Source organism: Crinia signifera, chromosome 6 (genome assembly GCF_055691185.1).
Source record: "Crinia signifera chromosome 6, ASM5569118v1, whole genome shotgun sequence".
NCBI lineage: Eukaryota > Metazoa > Chordata > Amphibia > Anura > Myobatrachidae > Crinia > Crinia signifera.
In genome coordinates, this window is record NC_139222.1 from 3,763,990 (window position 1) to 3,786,165 (window position 22,176).

General features: G+C 51.9%; 1 protein-coding gene across 4 annotated transcripts in view; it reads left to right on the top strand.

The window, feature by feature from the left end:
• LOC146009829 (uncharacterized) overlaps positions 1-22,176 on the top strand; it is a 110,821-nt gene that overhangs the window by 79,025 nt on the left and 9,620 nt on the right. The window contains exons 1-4 of one of the 4 annotated variants that reach the window (XM_083150350.1): positions 10,518-10,658; positions 11,785-11,934; positions 13,670-13,861; positions 17,517-17,628. In XM_083150350.1, the coding sequence (XP_083006476.1) occupies positions 11,857-11,934; positions 13,670-13,861; positions 17,517-17,628 (382 nt within the window). In that variant the 5' untranslated portion in view covers positions 10,518-10,658; positions 11,785-11,856. Of the gene's footprint in view, positions 1-10,517; positions 10,777-11,784; positions 11,935-13,669; positions 13,862-17,516; positions 17,629-22,176 lie in introns of those variants that run through there. The other 3 variants (XM_083150348.1, XM_083150349.1, XM_083150347.1) reach the window with 3 other exon arrangements.

The window sequence follows — 22,176 nt, forward strand, 5'->3', positions numbered from 1 at the left end:
GGGGACCCGGACAATCCACCTGACCACTGTACATTACACGGCCCATCTGCCCGAGCTTGTACTGTACTGTATACTGCATCGGGTAAGAGAACTGCAGGACGCTATGTTGCTTAGGGAACCCGGATGCTCCACCTGACCACTGTACATTACACGGCCCATCTGCCCGAGCTTGTACTGTCCTGTATACTGCATCGGGTAAGAGAACTGCAGGACGCTATGTTGCTTAGGGGACCCGGACACTCCACCTGACCACTGTACATTACACGGCCCATCTGCCCGAGCTTGTACTGTACTGTATACAGCATCAGGTAAGAGAACTGCAGGACGCTATGTTGCTTAGGGGACCCGGACAATCCACCTGACCACTGTACATTACACGGCCCATCTGCCCGAGCTTGTACTGTACTGTATACTGCATCGGGTAAGAGAACTGCAGGTCGCTATGTTGCTTAGGGGACCCGGACGCTCCACCTGACCACTGTACATTACACGGCCCATCTGCCCGAGCTTGTACTGTACTGTATACCGCATTGGGTAAGAGAACTGCAGGACGCTATGTAGCTTAGGGGACCCGGACACTCCACCTGACCACTGTACATTACACGGCCCATCTGCCCGAGCTTGTACTGTCCTGTATACTGCATCGGGTAAGAGAACTGCAGGACGCTATGTTGCTTAGGTGACCCGGACGCTCCACCTGACCACTGTACATTACACGGCCCATCTGCCCGAGCTTGTACTGTACTGTATACTGCATCGGGTATGAGAACTGCAGGACGCTATGTTGCTTAGGGGACCCGGATGCTCCACCTGACCACTGTACATTACACGGCCCATCTGCCAGAGCTTGTACTGTCCTGTATACTGCATCGGGTAAGAGAACTGCAGGGGACCCGGACGCTCTACCTGACCACTGTACATTACACGGCTCATCTGCCCGAGCTTGTACGGTACTGTATACTGCATCGGGTAAGAAAACTGCAGGACGATATGTTGCATAGGGGACCCGGATGCTCCACCTGACCACTGTACATTATACGGCCCATCTGCCCGAGCTTGTACTGTCCTGTATACTGCATCGGGTAAGAGAACTGCAGGACGCTATGTTGCTTAGGGGACCCGGACAATCCACCTGACCACTGTACATTACACGGCCCATCTGCCCGAGCTTGTACTGTCCTGTATACTGCATCGGGTAAGAGAACTGCAGGACGCTATGTTGCTTAGGGGACCAGGACGCTCCACCTGACCACTGTACATTACATGGCCCATCTGCCCGAGCTTGTACTGTACTGTATACCGCATTGGGTAAGAGAACTGCAGGACGCTATGTAGCTTAGGGGACCCGGACACTCCACCTGACCACTGTACATTACACGGCCCATCTGCCCGAGCTTGTACTGTACTGTATACTGCATCGGGTAAGAGAACTGCAGGACGCTATGTTGCTTAGGTGACCCGGACGCTCCACCTGACCACTGTACATTACACGGCCCATCTGCCCGAGCTTGTACTGTCCTGTATACTGCATCGGGTAAGAGAACTGCAGGGGACCCGGACGCTCTACCTGACCACTGTACATTACACGGCTCATCTGCCCGAGCTTGTACGGTACTGTATACTGCATCGGGTAAGAGAACTGCAGGACGCTATGTTGGTTAGGGGACCCGGACGCTCCACCTGACCACTGTACATTACACGGCCCATCTGCCCGAGCTTGTACGGTACTGTATACTGCATCGGGTAAGAGAACTGCAGGACGCTATGTTACTTAGGGGACTCGGATGCTCCACCTGACCACTGTACATTACACGGCCCATCTGCCCGAGCTTGTACGGTACTGTATACTGCATCGGGTAAGAGAACTGCAGGACGCTATGTTGCTTAGGGGACCCGGACGCTCCACCTGACCACTGTACATTACACGGCCCATCTGCCCGAGCTTGTACTGTACTGTATACTGCATCGGGTAAGAGAACTGCAGGACGCTATGTTGTTTAGGGGACCCGGACGCTCCACCTGACCACTGTACATTACACGGCTCATCTGCCCGAGCTTGTACTGTACTGTATACTGCATCGGGTAAGAGAACTGCAGGACGCTATGTTGGTTAGGAGACCCGGACGCTCCACCTGACCACTGTACATTACACGGCCCATCTGCCCGAGCTTGTACGGTACTGTATACTGCATTGGGTAAGAGAACTGCAGGACGCTATGTTGCTTAGGGGACCCGGACGCTCCACCTGACCACTGTACATTACACGGCCCATCTGCCCGAGCTTGTACGGTACTGTATACTGCATCGGGTAAGAGAACTGCAGGTCACTATGTTGCTTAGGGGACCCGGACGCTCCACCTGACCATTGTACATTACACGGCCCATCTGCCCGAGCTTGTACTGTACTGTATACTGCATCGGGTAAGAGAACTGCAGGCCGCTATGTTGCTGAGGGGACCCGGACGCTCCACCTGACCACTGTACATTACACGGCCCATCTGCCCGAGCTTGTACGGTACTGTATACTGCATCGGGTAAGAGAACTGCAGGACGCTATGTTGCTTAGGGGACCCGGACGCTCCACCTGACCATTGTACATTACACGGCCCATCTGCCCGAGCTTGTACTGTACTGTATACTGCATCGGGTAAGAGAACTGCAGGACGCTATGTTGCTGAGGGGACCCGGACGCTCCACCTGACCACTGTACATTACACGGCCCATCTGCCCGAGCTTGTACTGTACTGTATACTGCATCGGGTAAGAGAACTGCAGGACGCTATGTTGCTGAGGGGACCCGGACGCTCCATCTGACCACTGTACATTACACGGCCCATCTGCCCGAGCTTGTACTGTATACTGCATTGGGTAAGAGAACTACAGGACGCTATGTTGCTTAGGGGACCCGGACGCTCCACCTGACCACTGTACATTACACGGCCCATCTGCCGGAGCTTGTACTGTATACTGCATCGGATAACAGAACTGCAGCACGCTATGTTTTCTAGGGAACCCGGACGCTCCACCTGACCACTGTACATTACACGGCCCATCTGCCCGAGCTTGTACTGTCCTGTATACTGCATCGGGTAAGAGAACTGCAGGGCGCTATGTTTTCTAGGGGACCCGGACGCTCTACCTGACCACTGTACATTACACGGCTCATCTGCCCGAGCTTGTACGGTACTGTATACTGCATCGGGTAAGAGAACTGCAGGACGCTATGTTGCTTAGGGGACCCGGACGCTCCACCTGACCACTGTACATTACACGGCCCATCTGCCCGAGCTTGTACAGTACTGTATACTGCATCGGGTAAGAGAACTGCAGGTCACTATGTTGCTTAGGGGACCTGGACGCTCTACCTGACCATTGTACATTACACGGCCCATCTGCCCGAGCTTGTACTGTACTGTATACTGCATCGGGTAAGAGAACTGCAGGACGCTATGTTGCTGAGGGGACCCGGACGCTCCACCTGACCACTGTACATTACACGGCCCATCTGCCCGAGCTTGTACTGTACTGTATACTGCATCGGGTAAGAGAACTGCAGGACGCTATGTTGGTTAGGGGACCCGGACGCTCCACCTGACCACTGTACATTACACGGCTCATCTGCCCGAGCTTGTACGGTACTGTATACTGCATCGGGTAAGAGAACTGCAGGACGCTATGTTGCTTAGGGGACCCGGACGCTCCACCTGACCACTGTACATTACATGGCCCATCTGCCCGAGCTTGTACGGTACTGTATACTGCATCGGGTAAGAGAACTGCAGGTCACTATGTTGCTTAGGGGACCCGGACGCTCCACCTGACCATTGTACATTACACGGCCCATCTGCCCGAGCTTGTACTGTACTGTATACTGCATCGGGTAAGAGAACTGCAGGACGCTATGTTGCTGAGGGGACCCGGACGCTCCACCTGACCACTGTACATTACACGGCCCATCTGCCCGAGCTTGTACGGTACTGTATACTGCATCGGGTAAGAGAACTGCAGGACGCTATGTTGCTTAGGGGACCCGGACGCTCCACCTGACCACTGTACATTACACGGCCCATCAGCCCGAGCTTGTACGGTACTGTATACTGCATCGGGTAAGAGAACTGCAGGTCACTATGTTGCTTAGGGGACCCGGACGCTCCACCTGACCATTGTACATTACACGGCCCATCTGCCCGAGCTTGTACTGTACTGTATACTGCATCGGGTAAGAGAACTGCAGGACGCTATGTTGCTGAGGGGACCCGGACGCTCCACCTGACCACTGTACATTACACGGCCCATCTGCCCGAGCTTGTACTGTACTGTATACTGCATCGGGTAAGAGAACTGCAGGACGCTATGTTGCTGAGGGGACCCGGACGCTCCACCTGACCACTGTACATTACACGGCCCATCTGCCCGAGCTTGTACTGTACTGTATACTGCATCGGGTAAAAGAACTGCAGGACGCTATGTTGCTGAGGGGACCCGGACGCTCCACCTGACCACTGTAAATTACACGGCCCATCTGCCTGAGCTTGTACTGTACTTTATACTGCATCGGGTAAGAGAACTGCAGGACGCTATGTTGCTTAGGGGACCCGGACGCTCCACCTGACCACTGTACATTACACGGCCCATCTGCCGGAGCTTGTACTGTCCTGTATACTGCATCGGGTAAGAGAACTGCAGGACGCTATATTGCTGAGGGGACCCGGACGCTCCATCTGACCACTGTACATTACACGGCCCATCTGCCCGAGCTTGTACTGTACTGTATACTGCATCAGATAACAGAACTGCAGCACGCTATGTTTTCTAGGGGACCCGGACGCTCCACCTGACCACTGTACATTACACGGCCCATCTTCCGGAGCTTGTACTGTACTGTATACTGCATCGGGTAAGAGAACTGCAGGGCGCTATGTTTTCTAGGGGACCCGGACGCTCCACCTGACCACTGTACATTACACGGCCCATCTGCTCGAGCTTGTACTGTACTGTATACTGCATCGGGTAAGAGAACTGCAGGATGCTATGTTGCTTAGGGGACCCGGACGCTCCACCTGACCACTGTACATTACACGGCCCATCTGCCCGAGCTTGTACTGTCCTGTATACTGCATCGGGTAAGAGAACTGCAGGGCGCTATGTTTTCTAGGGGACCCGGATGCTCCACCTGACCGCTGTACATTACACGGCTCATCTGCCCGAGCTTGTACGGTACTGTATACTGCATCGGGTAAAAGAACTGCAGGACGCTATGTTGCTTAGGGGACCCGGACGCTCCACCTGACCACTGTACATTACACGGCCCATCTGCCCGAGCTTGTACGGTACTGTATACTGCATCGGGTAAGAGAACTGCAGGTCGCTATGTTGCTTAGGGGACCCGGACGCTCCACCTGACCATTGTACATTACACGGCCCATCTGCCCGAGCTTGTACTGTACTGTATACTGCATCGGGTAAGAGAACTGCAGGACGCTATGTTGCTGAGGGGACCCGGACGCTCCACCTGACCACTGTACATTACACGGCCCATCTGCCCGAGCTTGTACTGTACTGTATACTGCATCGGGTAAGAGAACTGCAGGACGTATGTTGCTTAGGGGACCCGGACGCTTCACCTGACCACTGTACATTACACGGCCCATCTGCCCGAGCTTGTACTGTACTGTATACTGCATCAGGTAAGAGAACTGCAGAACGCTATGTTGCTTAGGGGACCCGGACGCTCCACCTGACCACTGTACATTACACGGCCCATCTGCCCGAGCTTGTACTGTCCTGTATACTGCTTCGGGTAAGAGAACTGCAGGATGCTATGTTGCTTAGGGGACCCGGACGCTCCACCTGACCACTGTACATTACACGGCCCATCTGCCCGAGCTTGTACTGTCCTGTATACTGCATCGGGTAAGAGAACTGCAGGGCGCTATGTTTTCTAGGGATTCAGTATTGAATCCCGGCGGTCGGGATCCCGGCGTTCAGAATCCCGACAGCCAAAATCCCGACAAGGGGGGGACGTGGATCGCCCCCCCTTGCGGGCTCGCTGCGCTCGCCACGCAGCGGGCCCGGTGCCTCGCTACGCTCGGCACACTAATTTATTCTCCCTCCAGGGGTGTCGTGGACACCCCAGGAGGGAGAATGTGTCGGGATTTCAGCGGTCGGGATTCCGGCGTCGGGATTCTGAACGCCGGGATCCCGAACGCCGGGATTTTAACTGCATCCCGTTTTCTAGGGGACCCGGACAATCCACCTGACCACTGTACATTACACAGCCCATCTGCCCGAGCTTGTACTGTACTGTATACTGCATCGGGTAAAAGAACTGCAGGACGCTATGTTGCTTAGGGGACCCGGACGCTCCACCTGACCACTGTACATTACACGGCCCATCTGCCCGAGCTTGTACGGTACTGTATACTGCATCGGGTAAGAGAACTGCAGGTCGCTATGTTGCTTAGGGGACCCGGACGCTCCACCTGACCATTGTACATTACACGGCCCATCTGCCCGAGCTTGTACTGTACTGTATACTGCATCGGGTAAGAGAACTGCAGGACGCTATGTTGCTGAGGAGACCCGGACGCTCCACCTGACCACTGTACATTACACGGCCCATCTGCCCGAGCTTGTACTGTACTGTATACTGCATCGGGTAAGAGAACTGCAGGACGCTATGTTGCTGAGGGGACCCGGACGCTCCACCTGACCACTGTACATTACACGGCCCATCTGCCCGAGCTTGTACTGTACTTTATACTGCATCAGTTAAGAGAACTGCAGGACGCTATGTTGCTTAGGGGACCCGGACGCTCCACCTGACCACTGTACATTACACGGCCCATCTGCCCGAGCTTGTACTGTACTGTATACTGCATCGGGTAAGAGAACTGCAGGATGCTATGTTGCTTAGGGGACCCGGACGCTCCACCTGACCACTGTACATTACACGGCCCATCTGCCGGAGCTTGTACTGTACTGTATACTGCATCGGGTAAGAGAACTGCAGGATGCTATGTTGCTTAGGGGACCCGGGCGCTCCACCTGACCACTGTACATTACATGGCCCACCTGCCCGAGCTTGTACTGTATACTGCATCGGGTATGAGAACTGCAGGACGCTATGTTGTCTAGGGGACCCGGACGCTCCACCTGACCACTGTACATTACACGGCCCATCTGCCCGAGCTTGTACTGTACTGTATACTGCATCGGGTAAGAGAACTGCAGGACGCTATGTTGCTTAGGGGACCCGGACGCTCCACCTGACCACTGTACATTACACGGCCCATCTGCCCGAGCTTGTACTGTACTGTATACTGCATCGGGTAAGAGAACTGCAGGATGCTATGTTGCTTAGGGGACCCGACGCTCCACCTGACCACTGTACATTACACGGCCCATCTGCCCGAGCTTGTACTGTACTGTATACTGCATCGGGTATGAGAACTGCAGGTCGCTATGTTGCTTAGGGGACCCGGACGCTCCACCTGACCACTGTACATTACACGACCCATCTGCCCAAGCTTGTACAGTACTGTATACTGCATCGGGTAAGAGAACTGCAGGTCGATATGTTGCTTAGGGGACCCGACGCTCCACCTGACCACTGTACATTACACGGCCCATCTGCCCGAGCTTGTACTGTACTGTATACTGCATCGGGTAAGAGAACTGCAGGTCGCTATGTTGCTTAGGGAACCCGGACGCTCCACCTGACCACTGTACATTACACGACCCATCTGCCCAAGCTTGTACAGTACTGTATACTGCATCGGGTAAGAGAACTGCAGGTCGATATGTTGCTTAGGGGACCCGACGCTCCACCTGACCACTGTACATTACACGGCCCATCTGCCCGAGCTTGTACTGTACTGTATACTGCATCGGGTATGAGAACTGCAGGTCGCTATGTTGCTTAGGGAACCCGGACGCTCCACCTGACCACTGTACATTACACGGCCCATCTGCCCGAGCTTGTACTGTACTGTATACTGCATCGGGTAAGAGAACTGCAGGTCGCTATGTTGGTTAGGGGACCCGGACGCTCCACCTGACCACTGTACATTACACGGCCCATCTGCCTGAGCTTGTACTGTACTGTATACTGCATCGGGTATGAGAACTGCAGGACGCTATGTTGCTTAGGGGACCCGGACGCTCCACCTGACCACTGTACATTACACGGCCCATCTGCCTGAGCTTGTACTGTACTGTATACTGCATCGGGTAAGAGAACTGCAGGACGCTATGTTGCTTAGGGGACCCGGACGCTCCACCTGACCACTGTACATTACACGGCCCATCTGCCTGAGCTTGTACTGTACTGTATACTGCATCGGGTATGAGAACTGCAGGACGCTATGTTGCTTAGGGGACCCGGACGCTCCACCTGACCACTGTACATTACACGGCCCATCTGCCCGAGCTTGCACTGTACTGTATACTGCATCGGGTAAGAGAACTGCAGGACGCTATGTTGCTTAGGGGACCCGGACGCTCCACCTGACCACTGTACATTACACAGCCCATCTGCCCAAGCTTGTACTGTACTGTATACTGCATCGGGTAAGAGAACTGCAGGACGCTATGTTGCTTAGGGAACCCGGATGCTCCACCTGACCACTGTACATTACACAGCCCATCTGCCCAAGCTTGTACTGTACTGTATACTGCATCGGGTAAGAGAACTGCAGGTCGCTATGTTGCTTAGGGGACCCGGACGCTCCACCTGACCACTGTACATTACACGGCCCATCTGCCCGAGCTTGCACTGTACTGTATACTGCGTCGGGTATAAGAACTGCAGGACGCTATGTTGCTTAGGGGACCCGGACGCTCCACCTGACCACTGTACATTACACGGCCCATCTGCCCGAGCTTGTACTGTACTGTATACTGCATCGGGTAAGAGAACTGCAGGACGCTATGTTGCTTAGGGTACCCGACGCTCCACCTGACCACTGTACATTACACGGCCCATGTAGTATAAGTGCCCCACGTCCCCTCGCTTCAGGCACATTATTATAATATAACTATGCCCACGTGGATGGTATAAGTGCGCCACATCCCCTCATTTCGGGCAAACTTATAATATAACTATGCCCACGTGGATGTATATGTGCGCCACGACCCCTCGCTTCAGGCACACTATTATAATATAACTTTATGCCCACGTGGATGGTATAAGTGCACCACGACCCCCGCTTTGGGCACACTATTATAATATAACTATGCCCACGTGGATGGTATAAGTGCCACATCCCCTCGCTTCGGGCACACTATTATAATATAACTTTGCCCACGTGGATGGTATAAGTGCGCCACGACCCCCGCTTTGGGCACACTATTATATTATAACTATGCCCACGTGGATGGTATAAGTGCACCAAATCCCCTCGCTTTGGGCACACTTATAATATAACTTTATGCCCACGTGGATGGTGAAGTATGACCTAGTTGGCATGACGTTGGGCGGATGCTGCTGTCCAGCCCTTCCCTGGTGACTACAGATCCTGCATTATCCCCTGCTTCATCCTTAGTCACCACCCCCAGTGCCGCCCTATGGCAGGAACCGTGTGATTGGCTGTGCCACTATCAGTGACATGTCTGTAGGACAATCCATCTCCATGCATCATACTAGCCACCCACGTTACCTCCCAGCCACTGCCATACCATGTATCACACAGGGGGGCACAGGACGGTATCACATGGGGGCACAGGACGGTATCACACAGGGGGGCACAGGACGGTAACACACAGGGGGCACAGGATGGTAACACACGGGGCACAGTACTGTAACACACAAGGGGGCACAGGACGGTAACACAGGAGAGCACAGGAAGGTAACACACAGGGGGGCACAGGACAGTAACACACATGGGGGGCACAGGACGGTAACACACACAGGGGGCACAGGACGGTAACACACACAGGGGGCACAGAACGGTAACACACGGGGGGCACAGGACGGTAACACACAGGGGGGGGAGGCACAGGACAGTAACACACACGGAGGGGCACAGTATGGTAACACACAGGGGGGCACAGGACGGTAACACACACAGGGGGCACAGGACGGTAACACACAGGGGGGGCACAGGACGGTAACACACAGGGGGCACAGGACGGTAACACACAGGGGGCGGCACAGGACGGTAACACACAGGGGGGCACAGGACGGTAACACACAGGGAGGCACAGGACGGTAACACACAGGGGGGCACAGGGACAATGAGCACATCACACAGACAGAACAGGGATATCACCACCTGTCAGGGGACATCACCAGCTGTACACAATGTAGCTGGCTGCACAGTGCCACCATAGGCCTCCCAGCATACACACACTATGGGGACACTCACTACCATGGTAACAGGAAGTCTGGTCACTAAGGGGTTACCATGCAGAGCAGTCACCGCGGGGGGAGGGGGGTCCTGCACTCATATACCGCCCCCTATATCACTAATCATCCTCCACACACACAGCTGGGAACCCCAGGCCGGAGCCCTCTGCAGCGGGACACCTCCGGAGCACGGGACACGCCACTTCCGGTCTGTGCGGTCCACACTACTTCCGCGTTCCAGCAACACACTTCTGGATTGTGCGGTCCAATTCCAACCTACTTCCGCGTTCCAGGAAAAAAAACACTGCCGGTATGCGTTTTAGGTTTGTTCTTGGTTTCACGTCCGGGTCACTGTGGGAAGCAAAGATCAAAAATCTGGTAAATATACAGGTGGAGCAGCATATGGTGTCCTATTATTATTATCCAGGGTGAGCAGACTGTGGTGTCCTGTTACTATTATACAGGGGGAGCAGCCTGTGGTGTCCTGTTATTATTATACAGGGGAGCAGCCTGTGGTGTCCTGTTGTTGTTGTTATTATTATTATTCAGGGGGAGCAGCCTGTGGTGTCCTGTTATTATTATTATTATTATACAGGGGGAGTAGCCTGTGGTGTCCTGTTATTATTATACAGGGGGAGCAGCCTGTGGTGTCCTGTTATTATTATTATACAGGGGGAGTAGCCTGTGGTGTCCTGTTATTATTATTATACATGAAGAGCAGCCTGTGGTGTCCTGTTATTATTATACAGGGGGAGCAGTATGTAGTGTCCTGTTATAATTATTATTATACAGGGGGAGTAGCCTGTGGTGTCCTGTTATTATTATACAAGGGGAGCAGCCTGTGGTGTCCTGTTAATATAATACAGTGGAAGCAGCCTGTGGTGTCCTGTTATTAATGTACAGGGTGAGCAGCCTGTGGTGTCCTGTTATTATACAGGGGGAGTAGCCTGTGGTGTCCTGTTATTATTATTTTACCGGTGGAGCAGCCTGTGGTATTCGGTTGTTGTTATTATTATTATTATACAGGGGAAGCAGCCTGTGGTGTCTTGTTATTATACAGGGGGAGCAACCTGTGGTGTTTTGTTATTATACAGGGGGAGCAGCCTGTGGTGCCCTGTTATTGTTATTATTATACTGGGGGAGCAGCCTGTGGTGTCCTGTTGTTATTATTATACTGGGGGAGCAGCCTGTGGTATCCTGTTATTATTATACAGGGGGAGCAGCATGTGGTATCCTGTTATTATACAGGAGGACCAGCATGTGGTGTCCTGTTATTATACAGGGGGAGCAGCCTGTGGTGTCCTGTTAATATTAGTATACAGCTTGTGAAGTGTATCCAGGTTACTGTTACTCTGTTGCCTTACTGGTGACCCCATGTTACATATCTGTGTTACATGCTGTCTGTGACGTGTTATATGTATTATATTTATTCCTAGGCGCTCCAGCTGTGAGGAACCAGAGTCTTTATTACACGTCACACGTTCTGTATTCTCACTGATTCCCTGAGGATGGAGACGGACAGGAGTCCCAGGACTGAGAGGATAATAACTATCACCCTGGAGATCATCTACCTGCTGACCGGGGAGGTGACAGTGACATCACTTATATCTATAGTAATAATACAGGGACGTGACCGGGGAGGTGACAGTGACATCACTTATATCTATAGTAATAATACAGGGATGTGACCGGGAAGGAGAGAGTGACATCACTTATATCTATAGTAATAATACAGGGATGTGACCGGGGAGGTGACAGTGACATCACTTATATCTATAGTAATAATACAGGGACGGGACCGGGGAGGTGACAGTGACATCACTTATATCTATAGTAATAATACAGGGAGGTGACATCACTTATATCTATAGTAATAATACAGGGACGTGACCGGGGAGGTGACAGTGACATCACTTATAGCTATAGTAATAATACAGGGAGGTGACCGGGGAGGTGACAGTGACATCACTTATATCTATAGTAATACTACAGGGAGGTGACAGTGACATCACTTATATCTATAGTAATAATACAGAGACGTGACCAGGGAGGTCACAGTGACATCACTTATATCTATAGTAATAATACAGGGACGTGACCGGGGAGGTGACAGTGACATCACTTATATCTATAGTAATGATTCAGGGACGTGACCGGGGAGGTGACAGTGACATCACTTATATCTATAGTAATAATACAGGGACGTGACCAGGGAGGTGACCGTGACATCACTTATATCTATAGTAATAATACAGGGAGGTGACATCACTTATATCTATGGTAATAATACAGGGAGGTCACAGTGACATCACTTATATCTATAGTAATAATACAGGGACGTGACCGGGGAGGTGACAGTGACATCACTTATATTTATAGTAATGATACAGGGACGTGACCGGGGAGGTGACAGTGACATCACTTATATCTATAGTAATAATAAAGAGAAGTGACCGGGGAAGTGACAGTGACATCACTTATATCTATAGTAATAATACGGGATGTGACCGGGGAGGTGACAGTGACATCACTTATATCTATAGTAATAATACAGGGACGTGACCGGGGAGGTGACAGTGACATCACTTATATCTATAGTAATAATACAGGGACGTGACCGGGGAAGTGACAGTGAGATCACTTATATCTATAGTAATAATACAGGGATGTGACCTGGGATGTGACAGTGACATCACTTATATCTATAGTAATAATGCAGGGATGTGACCGGGGAAGTGACATTGGCATCACTTATATCTATAGTAATAATACAGGGACGTGACCGGGGAGGTGACAGTGACATCACTTATATCTATAGTAATAATACAGGGACGTGACCGGGGAAGTGACAGTGACATCACTTTTATCTATAGTAATAATACGGGATGTGACCAGGGAGGTGACATTGACATCACTTATATCTATAGTAATAATACAGGGACGTGACCGGGGAGGTGACAGTGACATCACATATATCAATAGTAATAATACAGGGACATGACCGGGGAGGTGACAGTGACATCACTTATATCTATAGTAATATTACAGGGACGTTACCGGGGAGGTGACATCACTTATATCTATAGTAATAATACAGGGACGTGACCGGGGAGGTGACAGTGACATCACTTATATCTATAGTAATAATACAGGGACGTGACCCGGGAGGTGACAGTGACATCACTTATATCTATAGTAATAATACAGGGACGTGACCCGGGAGGTGACAGTGACATCACTTATATCTATAGTAATACTACAGGAACGTGAGGGGATCTGGGATTGTATATAATTATATTTGATGTCTACCCCAATACACAGGGTTACACAGTAGTGAAGAAGACATCCGGTGAGTGTGAGACACCCAGCAGTCGTCCCTGTGTGTCAGGAGGACGGAGCAGCACCCAGAGCCCCATCACAGTGCCTCCACCTCACTCACTGATACATGAGAGGCACAATGACCAGAAGATCCTGGAACTCACCAACAAGATCATTCAGCTGCTGACTGGAGAGGTGACTGCTGGGAATGGGACGTTATACAGTAACACCGGGGATGTGACCGGAGAGGTGACTGCTGGGAATGGGACGTTATACAGTAACACGGGGGAATGTAACCGGAGAGGTGACTGCTGGGAATGGGACGTTGTACAGTAACACCGGAGGATGTGACCGGAGAGATGACTGCTGGGAATGGGACGTTGTACAGTAACACCGGGGGATGTGACCGGAGAGGTGACTGCTGGTAATGGGATGCTATACAGTAACATCGGGGGATGTGACCGGAGAGATGACTGCTGGGAATGGGATGTTGTACAGTAACACCGGGGAATGTGACCGGAGAAGTGACTGATGGGAATGGGACATTATACAGTAACACCGGGGGATGTGACCGGAGAGGTGACTAGTGAGAATGGGACGTTATACTGTAACACCGGGGGATGTGACCGGAGAGGTGACTGCTGAGAATGGGACATTATACAGTAACACCGGGGGATGTGACCGATGAGGTGACTGCTGAGAATAGGACGTTATACAGTAACACCGAGGGATGTGACCGGAGAGGTGACTGCTGGGAATGGGACGTTATACAGTAACACCGAGGGATGTGACCGGAGAGGTGACTGCTGGGAATGTGACGTTATACAGTAACACCGGGGATGTGACCAGAGAGGTGACTGCTTGGAATGGGACGTTATACAGTAACACCGGGGGATGTGACCAAAGAGGTGACTGCTGGGAATGGGACGTTATACAGTAACACCGGGGGATGTGACCGGAGAGGTGACTGCTGGGAATGGGAAGTTATACAGTAACACCAGGGGATGTGACCGGAGAGGTGGCTGCTGGGAATGGGACGTTATACAGTAACACCGGGGGATGTGACCGTAGAAGTGACTGCTGGGAATGGGACTTTATACAGTAACACCGGGGGATGTGACCGTAGAAGTGACTGATGGGAATGGGACGTTGTACAGTAACACCGGGGGATGTGACCGGAGAGATGACTGCTGGGAATGGGATGTTGTACAGTAACACCGGGGGATGTGACCGGAGAGGTGACTGCTGGTAATGGGATGCTATACAGTAACATCGGGGGATGTGACCAGAGAGATGACTGCTGGGAATGGGACGTTGTACAGTAACACCGGGGGATGTGACCAGAGAGGTGACTGATGGGAATGGGACATTATACAGTAACACCGGGGGATGTGACCGGAGAGGTGACTGCTGAGAATGGGACATTATACAGTAACACCGGGGGATGTGACCGGAGAGGTGACTGCTGAGAATGGGACGTTATACAGTAACACCGAGGGATGTGACCGGAGAGGTGACTGCTGGGAATGGGACGTTATACTGTAACACCGGGGGATGTGACCGGAGAGGTGACTGCTGGGAATGGGACGTTATACAGTAACACCGGGGATGTGACTCGGGAGGTGACTGCTGGGAATGGGACGTTATACAGTAACACCGTGGGATGTGACCGGAGATGTGACTGCTGGGAATGGGATGTTATACAGTAACACCGGGGAATGTGACAGGAGAGGTGACTGCTGGGAATGGGGCATTATACAGTAACACCGGGGGATGTGACCGGAGAGGTGACTGCTGGGAATGGGACGTTATACAGTAACACCGGGGAATGTGACAGGAGAGGTGACTGCTGGGAATGGGGCATTATACAGTAACACCGGGGGATGTGACCGGAGAGGTGACTGCTGGGAATGGGACATTATACAGTAACACCGGGGGATGTGACAGGAGAGGTGACTGCTGGGAATGGGACGTTATACAGTAACACCGGGGGGATGTGACCGGAGATGTGACTGCTGGGAATGGGACGTTATACAGTAACATCGGGGGATGTGACCGGAGAGGTGACTGCTGGGAATGGGGCATTATACAGTAACACCGGGGGATGTGACAGGAGAGGTGACTGCTGGGAATGGGACCTTATACAGTAACACCGGGGATGTGACTCGGGAGGTGACTGCTGGGAATGGGACGTTATACAGTAACACCGTGGGATGTGACCGGAGATGTGACTGCTGGGAATGGGACGTTATACAGTAACACTGGGGGATGTGACCGGAGAGGTGACTGCTGGGAATGGGACGTTATACAGTAACACCGGGGGATGTGACCGGAGAGGTGACTGCTGGGAATGGGACGTTATACGGTAACACCGGGGGATGTGACCGGAGAGGTGACTGCTGGGAATGGGACGTTATACAGTAACACCGGGGGATGTGACCGGAGAGGTGACTGCTGGGAATGGGACGTTATACAGTAACACCGGGGGATGTGACTGGAGAGGTGACTGCTGGGAATGGGACGTTATACAGTAACACCGGGGGATGTGACCGGAGAGGTGACTGCTGGGAATGGGACATTATACAGTAACACCGGGGATGTGACCGGAGAGGTGACTGCTGGGAATGGGACATTATACAGTAACACTGGCGGATGTGTTTGGGTGATGACTGTATCATTGTCTGAATCCCATGCAAAGTTTAAAAAAATTGCTTTTTATAGGTGGACTTTGTGAACCACAAGTTCCAGCATGCGGGGCATTAATGGGCCCCCTTTGACTTGTAGTCCACCTGTAAAAAGAATGTTAAAAAAATGTCAGTTAAAAAAAACAGACACAGAGAACAGTAAAACTTTTTTTTATGGAGACGTCTACAGCCAATCAGGGCTGAGAGCTTCTGCACCTCTCTCACAGCGCGATTCTCCGTGATCACAGCGTTGTCAGTGCAGGGTGAGCTGCTGCAGGAGTCAGACGGAGACTGTTTCCTGTTCTCTGTGTCTGTGTTTTTGTTAACATTGTTTTTGCAGGTGGACTACAAGTCCAAGGGGGCCCATTAATGCCCTGCATGCTGGGAGTTGTGGTTTGCCAAGTCCCAGCATGCAAAAAGCAATGTTTTGTATGGCTGACTTAACCATATCCTGCCGGTGACAGCCCCGGGCTTCAGCCTTGGACGGGGGAAGCCTTGGGAGGGTCCCTTTATTGGGGGGCCAGGGCTGACCAGCCACGGTGCTCATGTTTCGCCCAGGGGACCTTATGTAAAAAGTGTCCCCCGGCTGTGGCATGACACCGCGGGCTGTTGGAGCCCGATGCTGGTACCAAAAAAGGGGGACCCCCAGATTTTTTGGTCCCCCATTTTTTGGATTTCAGGGCTCGGTTCAGAAATACGGGGGACCCCTACGCTTTTTGTACCCCGTATTTTTGGAACCAGGTCTTGCTCAATGAGCCCGAGGCTGGTTATGCTCAGGAGGGGGGACCCTACGCCATTTGTTTTTTTTTATTTAATCTTTTACACATATTTTAACACAGAACCAGGCACAGATCTCAATGATCCGTGCAGGGTTCCGTCAGATTCGCCTGTCAGAACCTGGTCTATTTGTTTGTCGATTTTTAGTAACATTTACCAAAACTTGCATCCCATTAAATTTGAGAATTGTATACTTCATAACGGGAAAACATCTGGATGCGAATGTAAGTGTTACTAAAAATCGCCAGTTCAGAATGTGCGCGCGGTAGAAAATGCGATTTTTTTTGTTTCCCCTGCAAATCGCATCCTATAAAATGTCATTCTCTGTGTTTTATACACGGAGATGTTAATTAATGTACACCAATTAAAGTGTTTGCTTCGTTATTTAGAGAGAACATTTGATTGATAATAAAGTCCATACTGTACAGAATGAGGAAGAGACGGATGTGAGGAGTGATCAGTATTTAAAGGAGCAGGAAAACCCTACAGATATCAGCACAGGTGAGTAATACACAGTTTTTACAGAATAGAGTCACATATTCTACTTGTTCTGTTACTACAGACTAATGAATCAAATATATCTATTCAGTAGGGGAGTCAGGATCCATCAGCCCCTATTATACTCCTGCTCTCCCCCTCACATCATGTCACTGTGTGTTACCAGCCCAGAGATCTGACCAGTCTCCTCCCTGCACTCTCTGGTGTATCTCATACATCAGGAGCCATCAGCCCCTATTATACTCCTGCTCTCCCCCTCACATCATGTCACTGTGTGTTACCAGCCCAGAGATCTGACCAGTCTCCTCCCCGCACTCTCTGGTGTATCTCATACATCAGGAGCCATCAGCCCCTATTATACTCCTGCTCTCCCCCTCACATCATGTCACTGTGTGTTACCAGCCCAGAGATCTGACCAGTCTCCTCCCCGCACTCTCTGGTGTATCTCATACATCAGGAGCCATCAGCCCCTATTATACTCCTGCTCTCCCCCTCACATCATGTCACTGTGTGTTACCAGCCCAGAGATCTGACCAGTCTCCTCCCTGCACTCTCTGGTGTATCTCACACATCAGGAGCCATCAGCCCCTATTATACTCCTGCTCTCCCCTCACATCATGTCACTGTGTGTTACCAGCCCAGAGATCTGACCAGTCTCCTCCCCGCACTCTCTGGTGTATCTCACACATCAGGAGCCATCAGCCCCTATTATACTCCTGCTCTCACCCTCACATAATGTCACTGTGTTACCAGCACAGAGATCTGACCAGTCTCCTCCCCGCACTCTCTGGTGTATCTCATACATCAGGAGCCATCAGCCCCTATTATACTCCTGCTCTCCCCCTCACATCATGTCACTGTGTGTTACCAGCCCAGAGATCTGACCAGTCTCCTCCCCGCACTCTCTGGTATATCTCATACATCAGGAGCCATCAGCCCCTATTATACTCCTGCTCTCCCCCTCACATCATGTCACTGTGTGTTACCAGCCCAGAGATCTGACCAGTCTCCTCCCGCACTCTCTGGTGTATCTCATACATCAGCAGCCATCAGCCCCTATTATACTCCTGCTCTCCCCTCACATCATGTCACTGTGTGTTACCAGCCCAGAGATCTGACCAGTCTCCTCCCCGCACTCTCTGGTGTATCTCATACATCAGGAGCCATCAGCCCCTATTATACTCCTGTTCACCCCCTCACATCATGTCACTGTGTGTTACCAGCCCAGAGATCTGACCAGTCTCCTCCCCGCACTCTCTGGTGTATCTCATACATCAGGAGCCATCAGCCCCTATTATACTCCTGCTCTCTCCCTCACATCATGTCACTGTGTGTTACCAGCCCAGAGATCTAACCAGTCTCCTCCCCGCACTCTCTGGTGTATCTCATACATCAGGAGCCATCAGCCCCTATTATACTCCTGCTCTCCCCTCACATCATGTCACTGTGTGTTACCAGCCCAGAGATCTGACCAGTCTCCTCCCTGCACTCTCTGGTGTATCTCATACATCAGGAGCCATCAGCCCCTATTATACTCCTGCTCTCCCCCTCACATCATGTCACTGTGTTACCAGCCCAGAGATCTGACCAGTCTCCTCCCCGCACTCTCTGGTGTATCTCATACATCAGGAGCCATCAGCCCCTATTATACTCCTGCTCTCCCCCTCACATCAGGTCACTGTGTGTTACTAGCCCAGAGATCTGACCAGTCTCCTCCCTGCACTGTCTGGTGTATCTCATACATCGGTAACCATCAGCCCCTATTATACTCCTGCTCTCCCCCTCACATCATGTCACTGTGTGTTACCAGCCCAGAGATCTGACCAGTCTCCTCCGCGCACTCTCTGTTGTATCTCATACATCAGGAGCCATCAGCCCCTATTATACTCCTGCTCTCCCCCTCACATCATGTCACTGTGTGTTACCAGCCCAGAGATCTGACCAGTCTCCTCCCCGCACTCTCTGGTGTATCTCACACATCAGGAGCCATCAGCACCTATTATACTCCTGCTCTCCCCCTCACATCATGTCACTGTGTTACCAGCCCAGAGATCTGACCAGTCTCCTCCCCGCACTCTCTGGTGTATCTCATACATCAGGACCCATCAGCCCCTATTATACTCCTGCTCTCCCCTCATATCATGTCACTGTGTTACCAGCCCAGAGATCTGACCAGTCTCCTCCCCACACTCTCTGGTGTATCTCGTACATCAGGAGCCATCAGCCCCTATTATACTCCTGCTCTCCCCCTCACATCATGTCACTGTGTGTTACCAGACCAGAGATCTGACCAGTCTCCTCCCCTCACTCTCTGGTGTATCTCATACATCAGGAGCCATCAGCCCCTATTATACTCCTGCTCTCCCCCTCACATCATGTCACTGTGTTACCAGCCCAGAGATCTGACCAGTCTCCTCCCCGCACTCTCTGGTGTATCTCATACATCAGGAGCCATCAGCCCCTATTATACTCCTGCTCTCCCCCTCACATAATGTCACTGTGTGTTACCAGCCCAGAGATCTGACCAGTCTCCTCCCCACACTCTCTTGTGTATCTCATACATCAGGAGCCATCAGCCCCTATTATACTCCTGCTCTCCCCCTCACATCATGTCACTGTGTGTTACCAGCCCAGAGATCTGACCAGTCTCCTCCCCGCACTCTCTGGTGTATCTCATACATCAGGAGCCATCAGCCCCTATTATACTCCTGCTCTCCCCCTGACATCATGTCACTGTGTGTTACCAGCCCAGAGATCTGACCAGTCTCCTCCCCGCACTCTCTGGTGTATCTCATACATCAGGAGCCATCAGCCCCTATTATACTCCTGCTCTCCCCCTGACATCATGTCACTGTGTGTTACCAGCCCAGAGATCTGACCAGTCTCCTCCCCGCACTCTCTGGTGTATCTCGTACATCAGGAGCCATCAGCCCCTATTATACTCCTGCTCTCCCCCTCACATCATGTCACTGTGTTACCAGCCCAGAGATCTGACCAGTCTCCTCCCCGCACTCTCTGGTGTATCTCGTACATCAGGAGCCATCAGCCCCTATTATACTCCTGCTCTCCCCCTCACATCATGTCACTGTGTGTTACCAGCCCAGAGATCTGACCAGTCTCCTCCCCACACTCTCTGGTGTATCTCATACATCAGGAGCCATCAGCCCCTATTATACTCCTGCTCTCCCCCTCACATCATGTCACTGTGTGTTACCAGCCCAGAGATCTGACCAGTCTCCTCCCCGCACTCTCTGGTGTATCTCATACATCAGGAGCCATCAGTCCCTATTATACTCCTGCTCTCCCCTCACATCATGTCACTGTGTGTTACCAGCCCAGAGATCTGACCAGTCTCCTCCCCACACTCTCTGGTGTATCTCGTACATCAGGAGCCATCAGCCCCTATTATACTCCTGCTCTCCCCCTCACATCATGTCACTGTGTGTTACCAGCCCAGAGATCTGACCAGTCTCCTCCCCGCACTCTCTGGTGTATCTCGTACATCAGGAGCCATCAGCCCCTATTATACTCCTGCTCTCCCCCTCACATCATGTCACTGTGTGTTACCAGCCCAGAGATCTGACCAGTCTCCTCCCCACACTCTCTGGTGTATCTCATACATCAGGAGCCATCAGCCCCTATTATACTCCTGCTCTCCCCCTCACATCATGTCACTGTGTGTTACCAGCCCAGAGATCTGACCAGTCTCCTCCCCGCACTCTCTGGTGTATCTCATACATCAGGAGCCATCAGCCCCTATTATACTCCTGCTCTCCCCCTCACATCATGTCACTGTGTGTTACCAGCCCAGAGATCTGACCAGTCTCCTCCCCGCACTCTCTGGTGTAACTCATACATCAGGTGCCATCAGCCCCTATTATACTCCTGCTCTCCCCCTCACATCATGTCACTGTGTGTTACCAGCCCAGAGATCTGACCAGTCTCCTCCCCGCACTCTCTGGTATATCTCATACATCAGGAGCCATCAGCCCCTATTATACTCCTGCTCTCCCCCTCACATCATGTCACTGTGTGTTACCAGCCCAGAGATCTGACCAGTCTCCTCCCGCACTCTCTGGTGTATCTCATACATCAGCAGCCATCAGCCCCTATTATACTCCTGCTCTCCCCTCACATCATGTCACTGTGTGTTACCAGCCCAGAGATCTGACCAGTCTCCTCCCCGCACTCTCTGGTGTATCTCATACATCAGGAGCCATCAGCCCCTATTATACTCCTGTTCACCCCCTCACATCATGTCACTGTGTGTTACCAGCCCAGAGATCTGACCAGTCTCCTCCCCGCACTCTCTGGTGTATCTCATACATCAGGAGCCATCAGCCCCTATTATACTCCTGCTCTCTCCCTCACATCATGTCACTGTGTGTTACCAGCCCAGAGATCTAACCAGTCTCCTCCCCGCACTCTCTGGTGTATCTCATACATCAGGAGCCATCAGCCCCTATTATACTCCTGCTCTCCCCTCACATCATGTCACTGTGTGTTACCAGCCCAGAGATCTGACCAGTCTCCTCCCTGCACTCTCTGGTG